Source organism: Chiloscyllium punctatum, chromosome 32 (genome assembly GCF_047496795.1).
Source record: "Chiloscyllium punctatum isolate Juve2018m chromosome 32, sChiPun1.3, whole genome shotgun sequence".
Lineage (NCBI taxonomy): Eukaryota > Metazoa > Chordata > Chondrichthyes > Orectolobiformes > Hemiscylliidae > Chiloscyllium > Chiloscyllium punctatum.
The window spans coordinates 59097739-59115877 of NC_092770.1; the positions used below are offsets into that span (position 1 = coordinate 59097739).

The 18139-nt window shown below is 42.7% G+C and overlaps 1 protein-coding gene across 7 annotated transcripts in view; it reads right to left on the reverse strand.

Moving 5' to 3' along the window:
* Positions 1-18139, reverse strand: part of dgki (diacylglycerol kinase, iota) — a 235012-nt gene that overhangs the window by 146547 nt on the left and 70326 nt on the right. For 5 of the 7 annotated variants that reach the window (XM_072552476.1, XM_072552473.1, XM_072552475.1 and 2 more), the window contains exons 3-7: positions 17746-17841; positions 16696-16770; positions 13682-13738; positions 12590-12658; positions 5785-5856 (exon numbers count right to left, since the gene is read on the reverse strand). In XM_072552476.1, coding sequence (XP_072408577.1) covers positions 5785-5856; positions 12590-12658; positions 13682-13738; positions 16696-16770; positions 17746-17841 — 369 coding nt within the window. The remainder of the gene's footprint in view (positions 1-5784; positions 5857-12589; positions 12659-13681; positions 13739-16695; positions 16771-17745; positions 17842-18139) is intronic. The other 2 variants (XM_072552477.1, XM_072552472.1) reach the window with 1 other exon arrangement.

Sequence of the window (18139 nt, forward strand, 5' to 3'; positions counted from 1 at the left end):
CCCAAGGTCTGTTTCTGTATTGTAAATCTCTATGACTGTCCCACAAAGAGGTCTACCAACAACTGAACAACAACAAACGTCACACCAAGGTCATCCCAATGCCTCGACTTCTCGCCTTAAATAGCTGCCTAATCTCAAACAGACCATTATTTGCAGCAAACTACCCAGCACACAACCTTGCTACAGTAACCTCTGCAAGATGTGCCAGATTATCGTCAGTTGGGGAACACTTCAGCAGTAAAGGACATTCAATTTCTGATTTTCAGGTAAGTGTCCTCCAAGGCGGCCTTCAAGATATACAGCAACGCAAAATTGCTGAGCAGAAACTGATAGCCAGTACCCATGAGGATGGCCGTAACTGAGATCTTGGCTTCATTTTGCGACACATGTAACCTCACCATACTGTTCCGTATAAAATCTTCCTTACTGTTCTCTTTTGACACCATCATCTCGATAGCTTGTGATTATCTCTCTACGTTAATTAGTTTGTACAGTTTTAGATTACTTGCTACTTTGTTTAGACTCTCGTGTGCCTCTTTATACTTCTCATGTTTTTCCAGCCATTTGGTTTGTTTTTAGTACCATCCTATTTTTGACTTTGTGTAATTATTAATCGGCTATGTTACGATGCTATCACTTTAAAAAGGTTATTTTGTCCTAGGATTTTTAAAGGGAGGTTGCAAAGTCAGAGATGCTGAACTGGCTATTAGTGACAGCCTAAGTCAACAATTTAGAAGGCCTTTAGGTTTTTTTAAGAACAGTTATAATAATGAAAGGGAAGTGGCAGTTTTAACGGGTTTTGAGAAGATTTGTAGCTCAGATTAAGATCCTGGATGTAGGTTTGCTCGCTGAGCTCTAAGGTTGGTTTTCAGACATTTCGACACCATGCTAGGTAACATCTTCAGTGAGCCTCCGGACAAAGCGGTCATGTAGCCCGCATTCTATTTATATGTTTGGGTTTCCTTCAGTTGGTGATGTCATTTCCAGTGGTGATGTCATTTCTTATGGTGAGACCCCTTGGCGTCATGGTAGCCCACAAACCCACCAATACAGTAAAACAGCAGCTAATGAACTTGAAAGACCCTACACAGACAGCAAGCAAAACTAATGTTATTTACTAGCCACAAAAAGACATGTCCCACTCTCACTAGTATCCTTATGTACAGATAAGGAAGGACCTCACTTTGACTGGGGCAACACATCCATCTTAGACCAAGCCAAACAGGCATGTATGAGAATTCCTAGAAGCATGGCATTCCAACTGGAACTCTATCAACAAACACATTGCCTTGGATCCCATTTACCACTCCTTGAGACAAAGAACAGGAAATGATATCACCACTGGAAATGACGTCACCAACCCAAGGAAACGCAAACATATAAATAGAAAGTTTGTGAGAAGATTTGTAGCTCAGGTGCTCGTTGTTGTGGTTCTGTTCACCGAACTGGGAATTTGTGTTGCAGACGTTTCATCCCCTGTCTAGGTGACATCCTCAGTGCTAAGGAGCCTCCTGTGAAGCGCTTCTGTGATCTTTCCTCCGGCATTTGTAGTGGTTTGAATCTACCGCTTCCGGTTGTCATTTCCAGCTGTCTGTTGCAGTGGCCAGTATATTGGGTCCAGGTCGATGTGCTTATTGATTGAATCTGTGGATGAGTGCCATGCCTCTAGGAATTATCTGGCTGTTCTCTGTTTGGCTTGTCCTATAATAGTAGTGTTGTCCCAGTCGAATTCATGTTGCTTGTCATCTGCATGTATGGCTACTAAGGATAGCTGGTCATGTCATTTCGTGGCTAGTTGGTGTTCATGGATGCAGATCGTTAGCTGTCTTCCTGTTTGTCCTATGTAGTGTTTTGTGCAGTCCTTGCATGGGATTTTGTACACTACATTGGTTTTGAATTTGACTGGGACAACACTACTATTATTATAGGAAAAGCCAAACAGAGAACAGCCAGGTAATTCCTAGAGGCATGGCACTCATCCACAGATTCAATCAATAAGCACATCATCCTGGACCCAATATACCGGCCACTGCAACAGACAGCTGGAATTGACAACCGGAAGCGGCAGATTCAAACCACTACAAATGCCGGAGGAAAGATCACAGAAGTGCTTCACAGGAGGCTCCCAAGCACTGAGGATGTCACCTAGACAGGGGACGAGACGTCTGCAATACAAATTCCCAGCTCGGCGAACATAACCACAACATATAAATAGAAAGCGGGCTACACCACCTCATCCAGAGGCTCACTGAAGATGTTATCTAGTATGGTGACAAACGTTGAAAATGAACCTTCCAGCTCAGCGAGCAAACCTACATCCAGTGTGGCCAGTTCTCTCAGCCCAGGCTTTCTAGTAGTTTTTATCTGTAGCAGTTGGTAGCTTTCGGATCCCAGGAGAGTTGGAAGCTTCAGTAAATGATTCCTAGCTGCTACATTCTTTGAAATCTCTCTTAATATTGTTTCCTCCTGGATTGGGGAATTGCATTTAAGAATCTGTGTCTGAATTTACCTTATTGTCAAGGGATGTGTTTATGGGATGTTACTATATTAGAACAGTTAATTAGTAATGAGTATTGTATCTACTATTCGGATAAGTTTTCTAATAATTAAGTTATTCTAAATTCCTCTTCCTTTTGTTTGTATTTTAACTACAGTATTTAAATAAATTGTGTTCTGCTTAACTTCAGGTAGTTTCACCAGTTGCATCACATCTGGAACATGAACTTCACATCTACTTTAAATAAGGAAATGTTAGGGTCTAGGCTACCTTGTCAAAATATTTTGAGGGGGTCTGGTGTGGTCCATAACACACAGGTCATCCCTTCACTTGCTATTCAGCCTGTTGCCAATCCACTCACACTATTTGTATTTATATTTTGACACTCTTAATTACCTGGGATTATTTTGCCATTATCTCTGTGCATATAAATTCTGTGCCTGTACCTCTTCCCACTGCTTCACCTCATGAAGGAGCAGTGCTCAGAATGCTTGTGATTTCTAATAACCAGTTGGCCTATAAACTGGTATGTTATGACTTCTGACTTTGTCCACCTCAGTCCAACATCAGCATCGCCACACCCTGGATTATGTGAGATTTTACCTTCTTTTTCAGTTTCCCATGAGACCTTGTTAAGGGGCTTGCTAAAATCCACTCAAACTATAAACTTCATCAATATGGCCCTCTTGCGGTACAGTGGTAGTGTCCTTTCCACTAGGCCAGGAGGTCTGGGTTAAAGTACACCTGTTTTAGATGTGTGTAATAACATCTCTGAACAGGATGGTTAGCAAATAATAAACAACAGCAGCCAGTTACATAATTCATGGGTTAGGGTGGGAGAGTTCAAAACTAGGGGAGCATATTTTTAAGCTGGAAAGTGGAATGAACTGCCAGAAGTAGTGGTAGATGCAGGTACAGTTACAACAATTTAAAAGACATTTGGATACATACATGAATAGGAAAGGTTTAAAGGTGTATGAGCCAAATGCAGACAAATGGAGTAACTTTGTTGGGAAACTTGGTCAGCATGGACGAGTTGGATTGTTTCTGTGCTGTGTGACTCCATGATTCTATAACTGCCTTGCCATCATTCAAATACTTAATGACCTCTGGGAAAAATTCCACCACATTTGTTAGGCTATGCCTGATCAAACCTTATCTGCCTGAATGGAGATTAATTTTCTTCTTCTCTACTTGCTCCAGTTGATTCCCTACCACTGATATTAGAAGTCCTGAAGTTCTCGTGCATCTTTTTGGGTTGAGGTGGCTGAAGGAACATGATGGACTTGAGGGCCAGTGCATAATCACCAGCCATCTCAGCTACTGGTTTTCCCATTGCAATCTTCTGAATTCCTGGTGATTTTTTTTTACTATTGGATGAAATGAATTTTCAAATTCTCCTCAGACAATTATTTCCTAAAGTTCACAAACGTGGTTTCCACCTTTTTAAGACCTGTGTTCAACAGTCAAAGTTTTTTTGCTTCACCTCAAATTCTATTTTTCCAGGCTTCTACTGGATATTCTGAAATTTCTGCCTGTCAGCCTCGGAGACCAACTCCTATGCACCAAGAATAAGCTGTTTTCACACCTCGATCCACGGAAGTATCCTCAGAAAGCAAGGCATAACATGATGAGCTCTTTCAAATAGCCTGCTTTACATGAACAATGTCAGATTTTCTTTTAATGGCCCCAACTGCTTAGTTATCTTTTCAAATGAAATGAAAAATGCCTCTGCGTCCATTTCATCAAATCTTGGGAAGGTAATTTAAAAATTTTAACTGTTCCACTCTGGATCTTGGATTAGATTCTGACCTGCCTGTGAGAATGTTCCCTGGAGTCAGATTTGTCTTCCTTTAAGTTGGTATTCTCTCTCCCTGACCATTTTCTACACTTTAAATTCTAGCTCTAACTGCTAAATTCTTTTTCTTTATCCTCCCTCAAGTGCTCACTCTTTTTGTGCTTTGAATGTTTCTTCTTCAAGTTCAATTATTTTAATTTCCATTTCTCCTCCTGCTCAAGCGACTTCATTTGCTGTTATCCGACTAATGAACAGACCTCATATGAGAGTTGACCTTTCTCTGCACCTTCTCTGTAGCTGTAACACTGCATACTGTTCTATTACCCTGATGTACATATGTAAGGTATGATTTGTCTGGATAGCATGCAAAACAATACTTTTCACTGTATCTCAGGATATGCGACAATGATAAATCAAATCAAATTAAAATTTAAAAATTGCTATTGAAATCTCGTTAACTCAATTAACTCATCATCTGATTTGTGTTTCTGTTCTCCTAATTACAAATGTGCAATTACATCAGTTGTGCTTATCTTTCTAGCCTCTACTTTTAACGCTCATCTAACTTCCCAGTCAATTCAATTAGCTTAATCATGGTAATTCTTCGCAAATCGTTCAAAGAGAAATATCCCCACGCAATTGCCAAAGTTATTTTGATAATAATAGTAATGAGTAAGAAACCTGAATTTTTTTCATCATTTTCCAATTATTAGTATCCCGGTTCCAATTTTGACTGCATTGGGAATCAGTTTTACCTTACAACTGAGGCTGGAGGAGTGAAATATTTTTTCCAGTTACCAAGATGATTCTTTCAAATAACAAAATATATCAACCAGGTTTCTTAATAAAGACTGTTATTGCTTTATTGTCAAAACAAAATCTGCAACAATTGGATGCGTGTGCACACACACAAATATAGAAGTATAAATGGTTATCCCTTTAAAATCTGCAAAACACACTCTTCAGAAAATGGAGAAAGAACCAGATTTCTTGGCAGTTTGTTGCTGTGATTTTCTGGCTAGTGTGGCCATGTCACTAAACAGCCATGATTATCGCCGAAGTCTTGCAGACTCAGCTTGCTCAGCAACTATGACGTTGAGTTGTTTCTTCAATCACTCTCTCAAAGAACAAATTGGTTTCACCCTGAACTCAGCAAGAAGGTTTTCTTGTCAGAAGTGAAAGAGATCAGCTGGGCAGCTTGTTCTTAGCAAGTTTTCTTCCAACTGAGCCAAATAAGGTAAGAACCTCTTCACACTGGTCATTGATCAAAACAGGGATTTACAGCAAATCCAGAAATTATCTCTAGTCATGTGGTTTCCAGAAAACTTGTTAAATAAATCTCCAATGTCCACAGTGAACTTTCAATAAATTCTTTTAAAGAAACCACTCCAGACATTTTCACAAAAACTTGAATTAAATACATTTTAAAGTATTGTGGAAAAATGTAAGTTCTCCAAACTTGGAATGTTAAACTGCGACAGCTACTTACTGCCTGCTTGCACCAGGAGCAGCTGATGGCGATGATTTCCTTAGTGTGGAATGAAAACTTTTGTTGGAAACCCTGCAAAATAAAAAAGATTGCAATTTACAGACAATTAGAAACAGTAGAGCTACTAAAAGAGGTGTTGGTCACATCCTCCCAAAGAAATCTGAAAACACATTTGGAGCACCTTCACGTTGAAGGGTTCATTTCAGCTAACCACTCTGCTGGATGTATTGGGTCTCTCACATGAGCTGTCTGTGGCCCAAATCATCTTCTTGTTCAGATTTCATTGGCATGCCATTGGTGAACTGCTAACTGTTCAGAGGGTGTGAGTAACCCTGCCAGCCCAGCACACATCCAAATTTCCAAATGGGCTGGAGCTGTTCCTGAGACTTGGAAACTAAGGGAGATCCAAGAGTTATCCCTTAAAAGCTACATCATTCACTCCACTCTTTGATCCTTTGGAGAGCCTGTGACACTCCCTAATATTATTCTCCACACTGGCATTCCCATGTAGTAATTGTTTCAACACTGAAAACATCAATGGCTTTAGACACCAGATGAAATAAGATTATAAGGAGGATTTTCTCTGATAAAGAATACCACTCAGAAGCAGCTACAGCACAATTATGTATCAAAGTACCAGAATATGATACACTCATGGAACATGGGCTAGGTTAGCATTTATTGGCTATCTCTAATTGCCTTGAGGGAAGTTAAGAGTCAACTACATTGCTATGATTCTGAAGTCACCTGTGGACTGGGCCTGGTAAGGACAGAAGATTTCTTTCCTCAAAGCACATTAATGAACCAGATATGTGTTTACAACAATTGGCATTATGTTCCTGTTAAAATGAAGGGTCAGGATGGTAAGAGAAAGTAACAGTGAATGAATAGAGATATTGAATAAAGAATAAGGAGGAATCTTTTATTAGGTATAGACAACTGGGATCAAGTGAAACTCTTGAAAAGTATTTGAGGTTTGGGAGCATTCTTAAATGGGAAAATCAAGAAGGCAAAAGGGGAATATGGGATAGCTTTGGCAGATAAGGTTAAGGATAATCCAAAGAGATTTTACAAGTAGATTAAGAGCAAAAGAGCAACAAGGGAGAGAACAGGGCTCCTTAAAGATCAATGAGGTCATTTGTGTGTGGAACCATTGGAAATGGGAGAGACACTGAATGTATATTTCGCAACAATTTTTACTGTGCAGAAAGAAATGGAGGCTAGGGAACGTTGGGAAATTGATATTGATGTCTTGTAAACAGTCCATATTACAAAAGAGGAAATTCTGGAGCTTTTAAAGAACAAAAAGTTGGATTAATCGCTGGGACCTGATCAAGTGTATCCCAGGACATTGACCTAGGAAGTTAGGGAAGAAATTGTGAGGCCCCTAGCAGAGAGATTTGTATCATCTACAGCCGTGGGCAAGATGCCAGAAGACTGGAGGGTGACTAATGTTGTACCTTTATTTAAGAAATGCTGTAAGAAGAAGACTGGGAGCTACAGACCTGTGAGACTGACATCAGTGATGGGTAAGTTCTTGGAAGGGATTCTGAAAGATAGGATTTACGTGCATTTGGAGAGGAAAGGACGGATTTGGGATAGTCAGCATGGCTTTATGCGTGAAAAGGCATGTTTCACAAACTTGATTGAGTTTTTTGTGGACATAACCAAAAAGATTGATGTGGGCAGAGTAGTAGATGTTGTCTACACGGATTTTAGTAAAGTCTTTGACAAGGTTCCACATGATAGACTAATTATTTAAGTTACATAACATGGGAGTCAGGGAGAACTTGGCAATTAAATACAAGATTGGCTTGACGGTAGGAGAGAGAGAGTGGTGGTGCAGGATTGTTCTTCAAACTGGAGGCCTGCACCAGCAATGTTCCACAGGGATCAGTGCTGGGTCTACTTTTGTTTGTCATTTATATAAACGATTTGGATGAGAATTCAGGAGGCATGGATAATAAATTTGCAGATGACATGAAAATTGGTGGTATAGTCGACAGTGAAGAAGGTTAAGATTGCAAAGAGATCTTGATTAATTGGGGCCAATAGGCTGAGGAGTGGCAGATAAAGTTTAATTTGGATAAATGCAAAGTATTACATGTTGGAAAACAAGCAAGAGCATGACTTGTACAGTTAATGGTTGAGCCAGGGGTAGTGTTGTTGAACAGAGAGACCTAGGAGTTCAAGTATATAGTGTTATGAAGGTGTACGTGTACTGTATGTCTAAGAGAGAGAGGAAGCTGGTAAGGACTGACTGAAAGCACAGAGTGTGCTGAACAATTTAAAATGTAACACTTGGTTGAAACAAATAGCTGGGATTGTGTTGCCATGGGAAAAAAAAATCAAATTAGGCCAAACAGTTTAAATTATGCCCCAGATACCAAAATCCAATCGAATTTGAATTTCACTGTTTGGGATGACATCAAACCAATGAAATGATCCGATGTTTTGGGGTATGAAATTGGACATTTTGAACAGTTAGGGCGAAAACAGCAAAGAGCACCCAGAAGTAAAGACTGCCAGCAGAATAGCTCACTGAAAGGTACCTGTCCATAAGAAATTTGTGCAGCAGAAGACAGAAACTGACCTAGAGAAATCTACAGCAGACATTTGACATCTGAAGACGACAACTGGGTTTGAAGTTGAATTGCCGTAAGTTTAAGAGGGAATTTATCAGACCAGTATTGTAGAGTGGGAGGTAAAAGTTTTAAGAGAAAGGAGTTGTAAATAGTTATGGTTTTAATGTTCTCTGTTGGACTTAAAGAATAAAATTGTTAATTTTTACTTTAAATAGTGAAATCTGGGAAAGTTCTTTGCCTCTCAAAATTTAACAGATTATGACATGAGGTAAGCTTCCCTGTGTGTCGGGTTTAAATTAGCAAAGGGATTTACCCCATGTCATAACCATTGTTCTTTGAAAGTTGAGTTGCAGGTAGAGAGGGTGGTTAAGAAGGCATTTAGCAGGCTTGCCTTCATTGCTCCTACAATTGAGTATAGCTGTTAGGATGTTATGTCGAGGTTGTACAAGAAATTGGTGAGACCACTTTTGGAGTACTGTGTACAGTGTGGGTTGCCTTGCTATAGGAAGGATATTATTAATTTGGAGAGCATGCAGAAAAGATTTACCAGAATGTTGCTGGAACTGGAGGGTTTGAGTTATAAGGATAGACTGGGACTTTTCTCATTGGAATACAGAAAGTTGAGGGTTGACTTTTATAGAAGTTATTAAAACAATGAGGGGCATAGCTAAGATGAAAGCAAAGGTCTTTTCCCTAGGGTGGATGAGTTCAAAACTCAGGAGATTATTTTTAAGGTGAGAAGAGAAAGATTTAAAAGGAAGCTGAGAGGCATCCTTTTCACACAGGGAGTGGTTCTTACGTGGAATGAACTGCCAGAGGAAGTGGTAGATGCAGGTACAGTGCTGAAAATGTGTTGCTGGAAAAGCGCAGCAGGTCAGGCAGCATCCAAGGAGTAGGAGAATTGACGTTTCAGGCATGAGCCCTTCTTCAGGAATGAGGAAAGTGTGTCCAGCAGGCTAAGATAAAAGGTAGGGAGGAGGGACTTGGGAGACGGGTGTTGGAAATGCGATAGGTGGAAGGAGGTCAAAGTGAGGGTGATAGGCCGGAGTGGGGGTGGGGGCGGAGAGGTCAGGAAGAAGATTGCAGGTTAGGAAGGCGGTGCTGAGTTCGAAGGATTTGACTGAGACAAGGTGGGGGGAGGGGAAATGAGGAAACTGGAGAAATCTGATTTCATCCCTTGTGGTTGGAGGGTTCCTAGGCAGAAGATGAGGCGCTCTTCCTCCAACCGTCGTGTTGGAGATGGTCTGGCGATGGAGGAGTCCAAGGACCTGCATGTCCTTGGTGGAGTGGGAGGGGGTGTTGAAGTGTTGAGCCACGGGGTGGTTGGGTTGGTTGGTCCGGGTGTCCCAGAGGTGTTCTCTGAAACGTTCCGCAAGTAGGCGGCCTGTCTCCCCAATATAGACGAGGCCACATCGGGTGCAACAGATGCAGTAAATGATGTGTGTGGAGGTGCAGGTGAATTTGTGGCGGATATGGAAGGATCCCTTGAGGCCTTGGAGGGAAGTAAGGGGGGTGGTGTGGGCACAAGTTTTGCATTTCTTGCAGTTGCAGGGGAAGGTGCCGGGAGTGGAGGTTGGGTTGGTGGGGGGTGTGGACCTGACGAGGGAGTCACAGCGGGAGTGGTCTTTTCGGAATGCTGATATGGGAGGGGAGGGAAATATATTCCTGGTGGTGGGGTTCGTTTGGAGGTGGCGGAAATGACGACAGATGATACGATGTATATGGAGGTTGGTGGTGTGGTAGGTGAGGCGATTGGAGGGGCGGGGCTCAAGGGCGGAGGAACGGGAAGTGGAGGAGATGCGGTGGAGAGCATCGTCGATCACCTCTGGGGGGAAATTGCGGTCTTTGAAGAAGGAGGCCATCTGGGTTGTATGGTATTGGAACTGGTCCTCCTGGGAACAGATGTGGCGGAGACGAAGGAATTAGGAATATGGGATGGCGTTTTTACAGGGGGCAGGGTGGGAGGAGGTGTAGTCTAGGTAGCTGTGGGAGTTGGTCGGTTTATAGTAAATGTCCGTGTTGATTCGGTCGCCTGAGATAGAAATGGAGAGGTCTAGGAAGGGAAAGGAGGAGTCTGAGACGGTCCAGGTGAATTTGAGGTCAGGGTGGAAGGTGTTGGTAAAGTGGATGAACTGTTCAACCTCCCTGTGGGAGCACGAGGCAGCGCCGATACAGTCATCGGTGTAGCAGAGGAAAAGGTGGTGTCAGTGTAGCTGTGGAAGATGGACTGTTCCACATATCCTACAAAGAGGCAGGCATAGCTGGGGCCCATGCGGGTGCCCATGGCTACTCTTTTCATTTGGAGGAAGTGTGAGGATTGGAAAGAGAAGTTGTTCAGGGTCAGGACCAGTTCAGTCAGTCGAAGGAGGGTGTCAGTGGAAGGGTACTGGTTCGTACGATGGAAAAGGAAGAAGCGGAGGGCTTTGAGTCCTTTGTGATGGGGGATGGGGGTATACAGGGACTGGATGTCCATGGTGAAGATAAGCCGTTGGGGGCCGGGGAAGCGAAAATCATGGCGGAGGTGGAGGGCATGGGTGTTGTCCCGAACGTAGGTGGGGAGTTCTTGGACTAAGGGGGACAGGACCGTGTCGAGGTATGCAGAGATGAGTTCGGTAGGGCAGGAGCAGGCTGAGACAATGGGTTGGCCGGGGCAGTCAGGTTTGTGGATTTTGGGCAGGAGGTAGAAACGGACGGTGCGAGGTTGTGGGACTGTGAGGTTGGAGGTGGTGAATGGGAGATCCCCTGAGGTGATGAGGTTATGGATGGTCTGAGAGATGATGGTTTGGTGGTGGGAGGTGGGGTCATGGTCAAGGGGGCAGTAGGAGGAGGTGTCCGCGAGCTGGCGTTTAGCCTCAGCGGTGTAAAGGTCAGTGCGCCAAACTACTACCGCGCCTCCCTTGTCTGTTGGTTTGATAGTGAGGTTGGGGTTGGAACGGAGGGAGTGGAGGGCTGCACGTTCCGAGGGTGAGAGGTTGGAGTGGGTGAGAGGGGTGGAGAGGTTGAGGTGGTTAATGTCGTGGCGGCAGTTGGCAGGTAAGAGGCCAGCAGGGGGGGCCAGGTGGATGGGGTGTGCTGGAGGCGGGAGAAGGGATTGTCAGAGGGTGGGCGAGAATCCTGGTTGAAGAAGTAGGCATGGATACGAAGGCGGCGGAAGAATTGTTCGATGTTTCGCCGCGTGTTGAACTCGTTAATCCAAGAGCGTAGGGGAATGAAGGTGAGGCCTCTGCTGAGGACTGATCTTTCATCCACCTTGTCTCAGTCAAATCCTCGAACTCAGCACCGCCTTCCTAACCTGCAATCTTCCTGACCTCTCCGCTCCCACCCCTACTCTGGCCTATCACCCTCACCTTGACCTCCTTCCACCTATCGCATTTCCAACGCCCGCCCCCCAAGTCCCTCCTCCCTACCTTTTATCTTAGCCTGCTGGACACACTTTCCTCATTCCTGAAGAAGGGCTCATGCCTGAAACGTCGATTCTCCTGCTCCTTGGATGCTCCCTGACCTGCTGCGCTTTTCCAGCAACACATTTTCAGCTCTGATCTGCAGCATCTGCAGTCCTCATTTTCCCCCTGATGCAAGTACAGTGACAACATTAAAAGACATTCGGACAGATAGGAAAGGGTTAGGGGAATATGAGTCAAATACAGGCAAGTGGGACCAGTTTAGTTTTGAGAAACTTGGTTGGCATGGATGAGTTGAAACAAAGGGTCGGTTTCTATGTTGTATGACTCTATGGTTGTGGTTACATAGTCGCCATAATGATAGCTTATTTGAAAAATATCTTCTATTGAACTCATGTTTTACCATCTGCCGTGGAGGAAATTGACACCAGATTTGAATATTTTCCTGGGGTTCTGGTTTACTAGTCTAGTGACATTATCAATGCCTACTTTTCTGTACTCTGTGAACGCAATATTGGAGAAACGTCAACAATAATTCATTTGGAATAGCAAATGATACACTTCATACTAATAATTTGAAGCTTTACTTTGTTTTTGATTAGGAAGAGGAATAGGACATTACACATAGGAATTTGCAGTATTGGGATTTGGATGAAGAATCACATCACCAAGAGGAGAATGAGTGGTTATGATGAGTGGGGCGAGTATTGGAACAACAAATGGCAAATCTACAGTCATTGTAGATGCAAAGCTAATTTGGGGATATCACAGAATGGAATGGGCAGAATGGAACAATGGCGCAGGTGGATAGTTTCATACCTTCCCGCATTGCTTGCATTTTCCTTCCTGACGCCGTCTGTGAACCCAGTGATGTCTCACAAAATTCTGCTGAAGAGATCATATGTTATTTTAAATAATCACTTTTTACAGCTCAAGATTGAGTTGCCTTCTTAGTCTGACTTAACCCAAGATTCATTTGTTGCCCATCCCTAATGGAAGCTGGTGGTTGTGGTGCCAAGGAAGTGGGTTGTTTTGTCCTGGATGGTGTCAAGCTTCTTCAGTATTGTTGGAGCTGTACTCACCCGGCACGTGGGGCTTGCTCCATCACACTCCTGACTTGTGGCTCATAGGTGGTGTACAGATTTTGGGGAAACTGGAGGAGGGCTAATTGACAAAACATTCCCAGCCTCTGACCTGCTCTTGTAACTGCTGTGTTTATTTACTGGTCCAGTTCAGTGTCTTACCAATAGCAATCCCTAGGATATCCAATGGTGGTAGTGCCATTGAACTTGGCACACTTTAGAACAGGCCCCCCAACACAGCATGTCTCATACCTTGGGCGTCACAGCTCAAGGAACATCAGGGTATCAGCTCCAGTCCCTTGAAGTGTTTGGAATAGACAGTGAGTGCCTTGATGAACTCATCCTCCCCATGCTGCTTTGCACCAATACAAAATTCAACCAGGCATTTATTTACCATTGTTCTTTTCAAATGACCTTCCTGAAAACTGAAAGTAAGCTATAATTTTTAGAATACTATGCCCCATCATTCCACAGTAGCTATTCAACTGAAGGGAGCAGCCCAACCAAACCCAGTCCTCTCCTGGTGATGCGCAAATACGCACACCAGGAGCAGTCATGCAGTTGTGATGGGAAATGGGTATCAAACCAGACTACAGCAGTTCAAAGCATTGTGCATCAAATCTAGAACTTTTAGTACTATTCAGCACCAGGGTAAACAATGTGTTCACTCAAAACCACTGTCAATAGAACAGCTATTTCTATTTATTGATGTTTATTTATATACTGCTATTCCAATGATAATTCCAAAGGTAATTTTGTTCCACTTGTCTAACAAATACCTTAGCATCTATGAGTAAGAGCAGTGATTTGTAAGGTGCCAGTGACTTACTTCTCTGAGAGAACGGCTACCTCCCTCCCGGTAGGTTGGCTTGCAATGGAAACTGATCTAAATAAAAACAAAATCAGCAAGAATTTCCAACATAAGGTTATGTTTCCTTTGGGTCTGTCACTCTAACTATATCCTACAAAAAATGGAGGAATTACTGCATGAAAGGTATGAGAAAAACCTGTAAGTTTATGTGCATTTGGTCCAAGGTTTATCTATTTCTGTCCCAATTATCCACATATGAATGTCAGCAAGTTGATAATCGCTGGCTAGAAAGGATGTTTATCAAGAGTCTGTGTCCATAAGAACCAGGCTGATATATTGCCAACTTAGTCCCAGTGTTTATGGGAAGCACAACACGACTTTGAAAGCTGTATTCATGAAATTTCAGGTACATTGGAGATTTGCATTGAATCATAGAGAACTACAGCACGCTAACAGACTCTTCGGTCCAACTCGTCCATGCCGACCAGATATCCTAACCTAATCTAGTCCCATTTGCCAGCACTTAGCCCATATCCCTCTAAACCCTTCCTATTCATATACCCATCCAGATGCCTTTTCAATACTACAATTGTACCAGCCTCCACCACTTCCTCTGGTAGCTCCTTCCATACACGCACCAGCCTCTGCGTGAAAAAGTTGCCCCTTAGGTCCCTTTTATACCTTTCTCCTCTCACCCTAAACCTATGCCCTCTAGTTCTGGACTCCCTCCACTTGAGGGAAAAGACTTTGTCTATTTATCCTATCCATGCCCCTCATAATTTTATAAACCTCTATAAGGTCATCCCTACGCCTTTGACGCTCCAGGTAAAACAGCCCCAGCCTATTCAGCCTCTCCCTATAGCTCAAATCCTCCAACCCTAACAAGATCCTTCCTATAGGAAGGAGACCAGAATTGCATGCAATATTCCAAAGGTCACCTAACACATTGCTTAATGTACTATTCAACACCCTCAGGTTAATCATTACAGATAAACCCAATGTGTATATGTCTTCATTTTTTGCAGCAATGGTCAAAAGTGCTTTTCTGAGACTGAATTATTCTGAAGTGCCATCGTATTAGTTGAGCATTATGGTGATGTTATGCTCAGCAATATTGAGCAACAAGACAATCTTGTTGTTTCTAGTTGAAAGGGGAATATAGGTCTGAATATTTGGAGACCTCTGTTGTTTGTCTTTGAATACTATTGTAGGATCTGCCTGAGAGAACAGATGGGCCCCCAATTTAAAGTCTCATTCAAACTGCTGTACCACCTGAGGGTGTATCCATACTCCAGTAGAAAGACAACCTGGCAAACTAAAGGATAAGCATAAACCCGGACACAGAAAAGCTCCCCTCACCTTTGATTAATTGTATCCTGGGATTGTTTATACTCACGCAGAGTTTTAACACCTCATCCAAAAAGATAGCATGTTTTTCAACCTAATGTCCACTGGTACGAAGGTGAGGTTCTATGGCATGATTATGTTTTAAACAGTCTCTTAAATTCAAAGTGAAATGGAGTATATAATCTGCTAAATGCTGTGCCTGACAACAAACCTGTATGGCTTGGTAACCATGGAGACCAGGAATTCAGATGATTGTGACTCCCTCCATATACAATTAGGAATTTCTGCCTCCCTATCAAGCACTTAGCAGCATTAAGAAAGTAAGAACTTTACCTTTTTCTGATGTTAGATTGCACAAAATGCAACAGATAGCAAACTGCAGCACTAAAATTGGAGGTGTAGTGGACAGCGAAGAAGGTTACCTCAGATTACAATGGGATCTTGATCAGATGGGCCAATGGGCTGAGGAGTAGCAGATGGAGTTTAATTTAGATAAATGTGAGGCGCTGCATTTTAGGAAAGCAAATCTTAGCAGGACTTATACACTTAATGGTAAGGTCCTAGGGAATGTTGCTGAACAAAGTGACCTATTAATGCAGGTTCATAGCTCCTTGAAAGTAGAGTCGCAGGTAGATAGGATAGCGAAGAAGGCATTTGGTATGCTTTCCTTTATTGGTCAGTGTTGAGTACAGGAGTTGGGAGGTCATGTTGCAGCTGTATAGGATATCGGTTAGGCCACTTTTGGAATATTGCATGCAATTCTGGTCTCCTTCCAATCAGAAAGATGTTGTGAAACTTGAAAGGGTTTAGAGAAGATTTACAAGGATGTTACCAGGGTTAGAGGACTTGAGCTATAGGGAGATACTGAATAGGCTGGGGCTGTTTTCCCTGGAGCGTCGGAGGCTGAGGGGTCACCTTATAGAGGTTTATAAAATCATGAGGGGCGGGGATAGGAAAAAACAGAAAGTCTTTTCCCTGGGATGGGGGAAATCCAGAACTAGAGGGCATAGGTTTACAGTGAGAGGGGAAAGATATAAAAGAAACCTAAGGGGCAGCTTTTTCACACAGAGGGTGGTACATGTATGGAATGAGCTGCCAGAGGAAGTGGTGGAGGCTCATACAATTGCAACACTTAAAAGGCATCTAGATGGATATCTGAATAGGAAGGGTTTGGATGGATATGAGCCGAGTGCAACTAGATTTTTAGATTACTTACAGCGTGGAAACAGGCCCTTCGGCCCAACAAGTCTACACCGACCCGCCAAAGCGCAATCCACCCAGACCCATTCCCCTACATTTACCTCTTCACCTAACACTACGGGCAATTTAGCATGGCCAATTCACCTAACCTGCACATTTTTGGACTGTGGGAGGAAACCGGAGCACCCGGAGGAAACCCACGCAGATACGGGGAGAATGTGCAAACTCCACACAGTCAGTTGCCTGAGGTGGGAATTGAACCTGGGTCTCTGGCGCCGTGAGGCAACAGTGCTAACCACTCTGCCAGCGTGCCGCCCACAACCACTGTGCCACCGTGTCGTGGTTGGGATATCTGGTCAGCATGGACGAGTTGGACTGAAGGGTCCGTTTCTGTGCTGTACATCTCTATAATTATGACTCTATATTCCAAAAACTGTCTCTGCTCTTGACGCCCTGTTCATGCCAGAGATCAGGTTGTGTCTTACCTTTTCCAGCTGTTCTACACAAACTGTGTGCACAATTATTTTGCAAGCAGCACACTTTCTCCTTGGAGCTGATTTCTGTAATGAAAATAGGTAAAATTAAAAAAAGTAAAAACAAAAATTGAAACATCTATCCAAAATCACAAAAGGTACAGTAATCTTCTCCAGGGAGCGTTCTGATTTGTTTTTACTCATTTATGTGTCACCGACTAGGCCTGTATTTATTGTCCATCTTTTAACTGCCTATGAGGAGATAGTGTTGAACTGCCTTCTTGAACTGCTGCAGTTCTTGGGGTATGGGTAAACTATAATGCTGTAAGGGAAGGAGTTTTAAAGATTTAGGCTAAAGTGAAGATAAAGTGACATAATTCAAGTCAGAATGGTAAATGGCTTGGAGAGGAACTTGCAGGTGGTGGATTTAATGACAAGGTTGGAGGAGCCTTGAAGAGTTATCTTATAGATAGCACACACTGTGTCAGTGGTGAAGGGAGTGAATATTGAGGGTGATGAATGTGGTGCCAGTCAAACAGGCTGGAGGGTGTCAAACCTTTCAAGTGTTGCTGGAGTTGCACTCATTCAAGAAAATGTTGAGTATTCCATCACATTCCTGTCTTGTACCTTGTCAATGGTAGAGGCTTTGAGGAGGCAGAAGGCGAATTACTCGCTGCAGTATTTATATGGCTAGTCTGTTTAGTTTCTGGTTAATTACCTCAACTTCAGTCATCCTCTGGTTTATTTGATGATTTTCACCATGCAATTCCCTCTCTAGCTCATATAAAATAAGTCTCACCAATCCACTATGATCTACTGAACAATTTTCAATAGGGATCACACACAGATTTAGTCATTTAGATTTAAACTAGTTTCTTGATTGAGTTTTAGTATGAGATGCTCCATCTTATTTATTAACAATTGTTTTGTAAGGGGTGGTTTATCGAAAAATGCTTCTCAGAAATGCTGCTTCATCTTATTTATTTATTTAAGTACACTATCTGGTTTTCTTGAGCTCATTAACAATTCTAGTTCAATTCTTTTTCTCTTGAGGTGACTCACCGTTATCTTTACTAAACAGTTCTCTTCTCCAAGGTAGCAGTAATCTCCAGAGACATTTGTCTCCAGCCAAACATGGTCACCATTTATAGCATTTTCCTATCAAGGTAAAAAGTAACAGAAGGATCAATTATTCTCAAAAGATGTCAATATAAAATCAAATGACTGCATACTCGAATGTAATTTCACAGCCAAAAGTTTCATTAATTTATTACTCAAGGGCTGAATCTCACATTTCTTTTGGTCAAGTGTGGTTCCTGACATTTGTCCTGGATACAGCAGGTAGGAGGAAATTAGTGTCCTGCTTTATGGGCAGGGACCTGGAGGTCTTGCTGGATGAGGTGGCACAAAGCAATTGAACGCAGGGTATTGTGAGCACAATAAGAATGAACAAAGA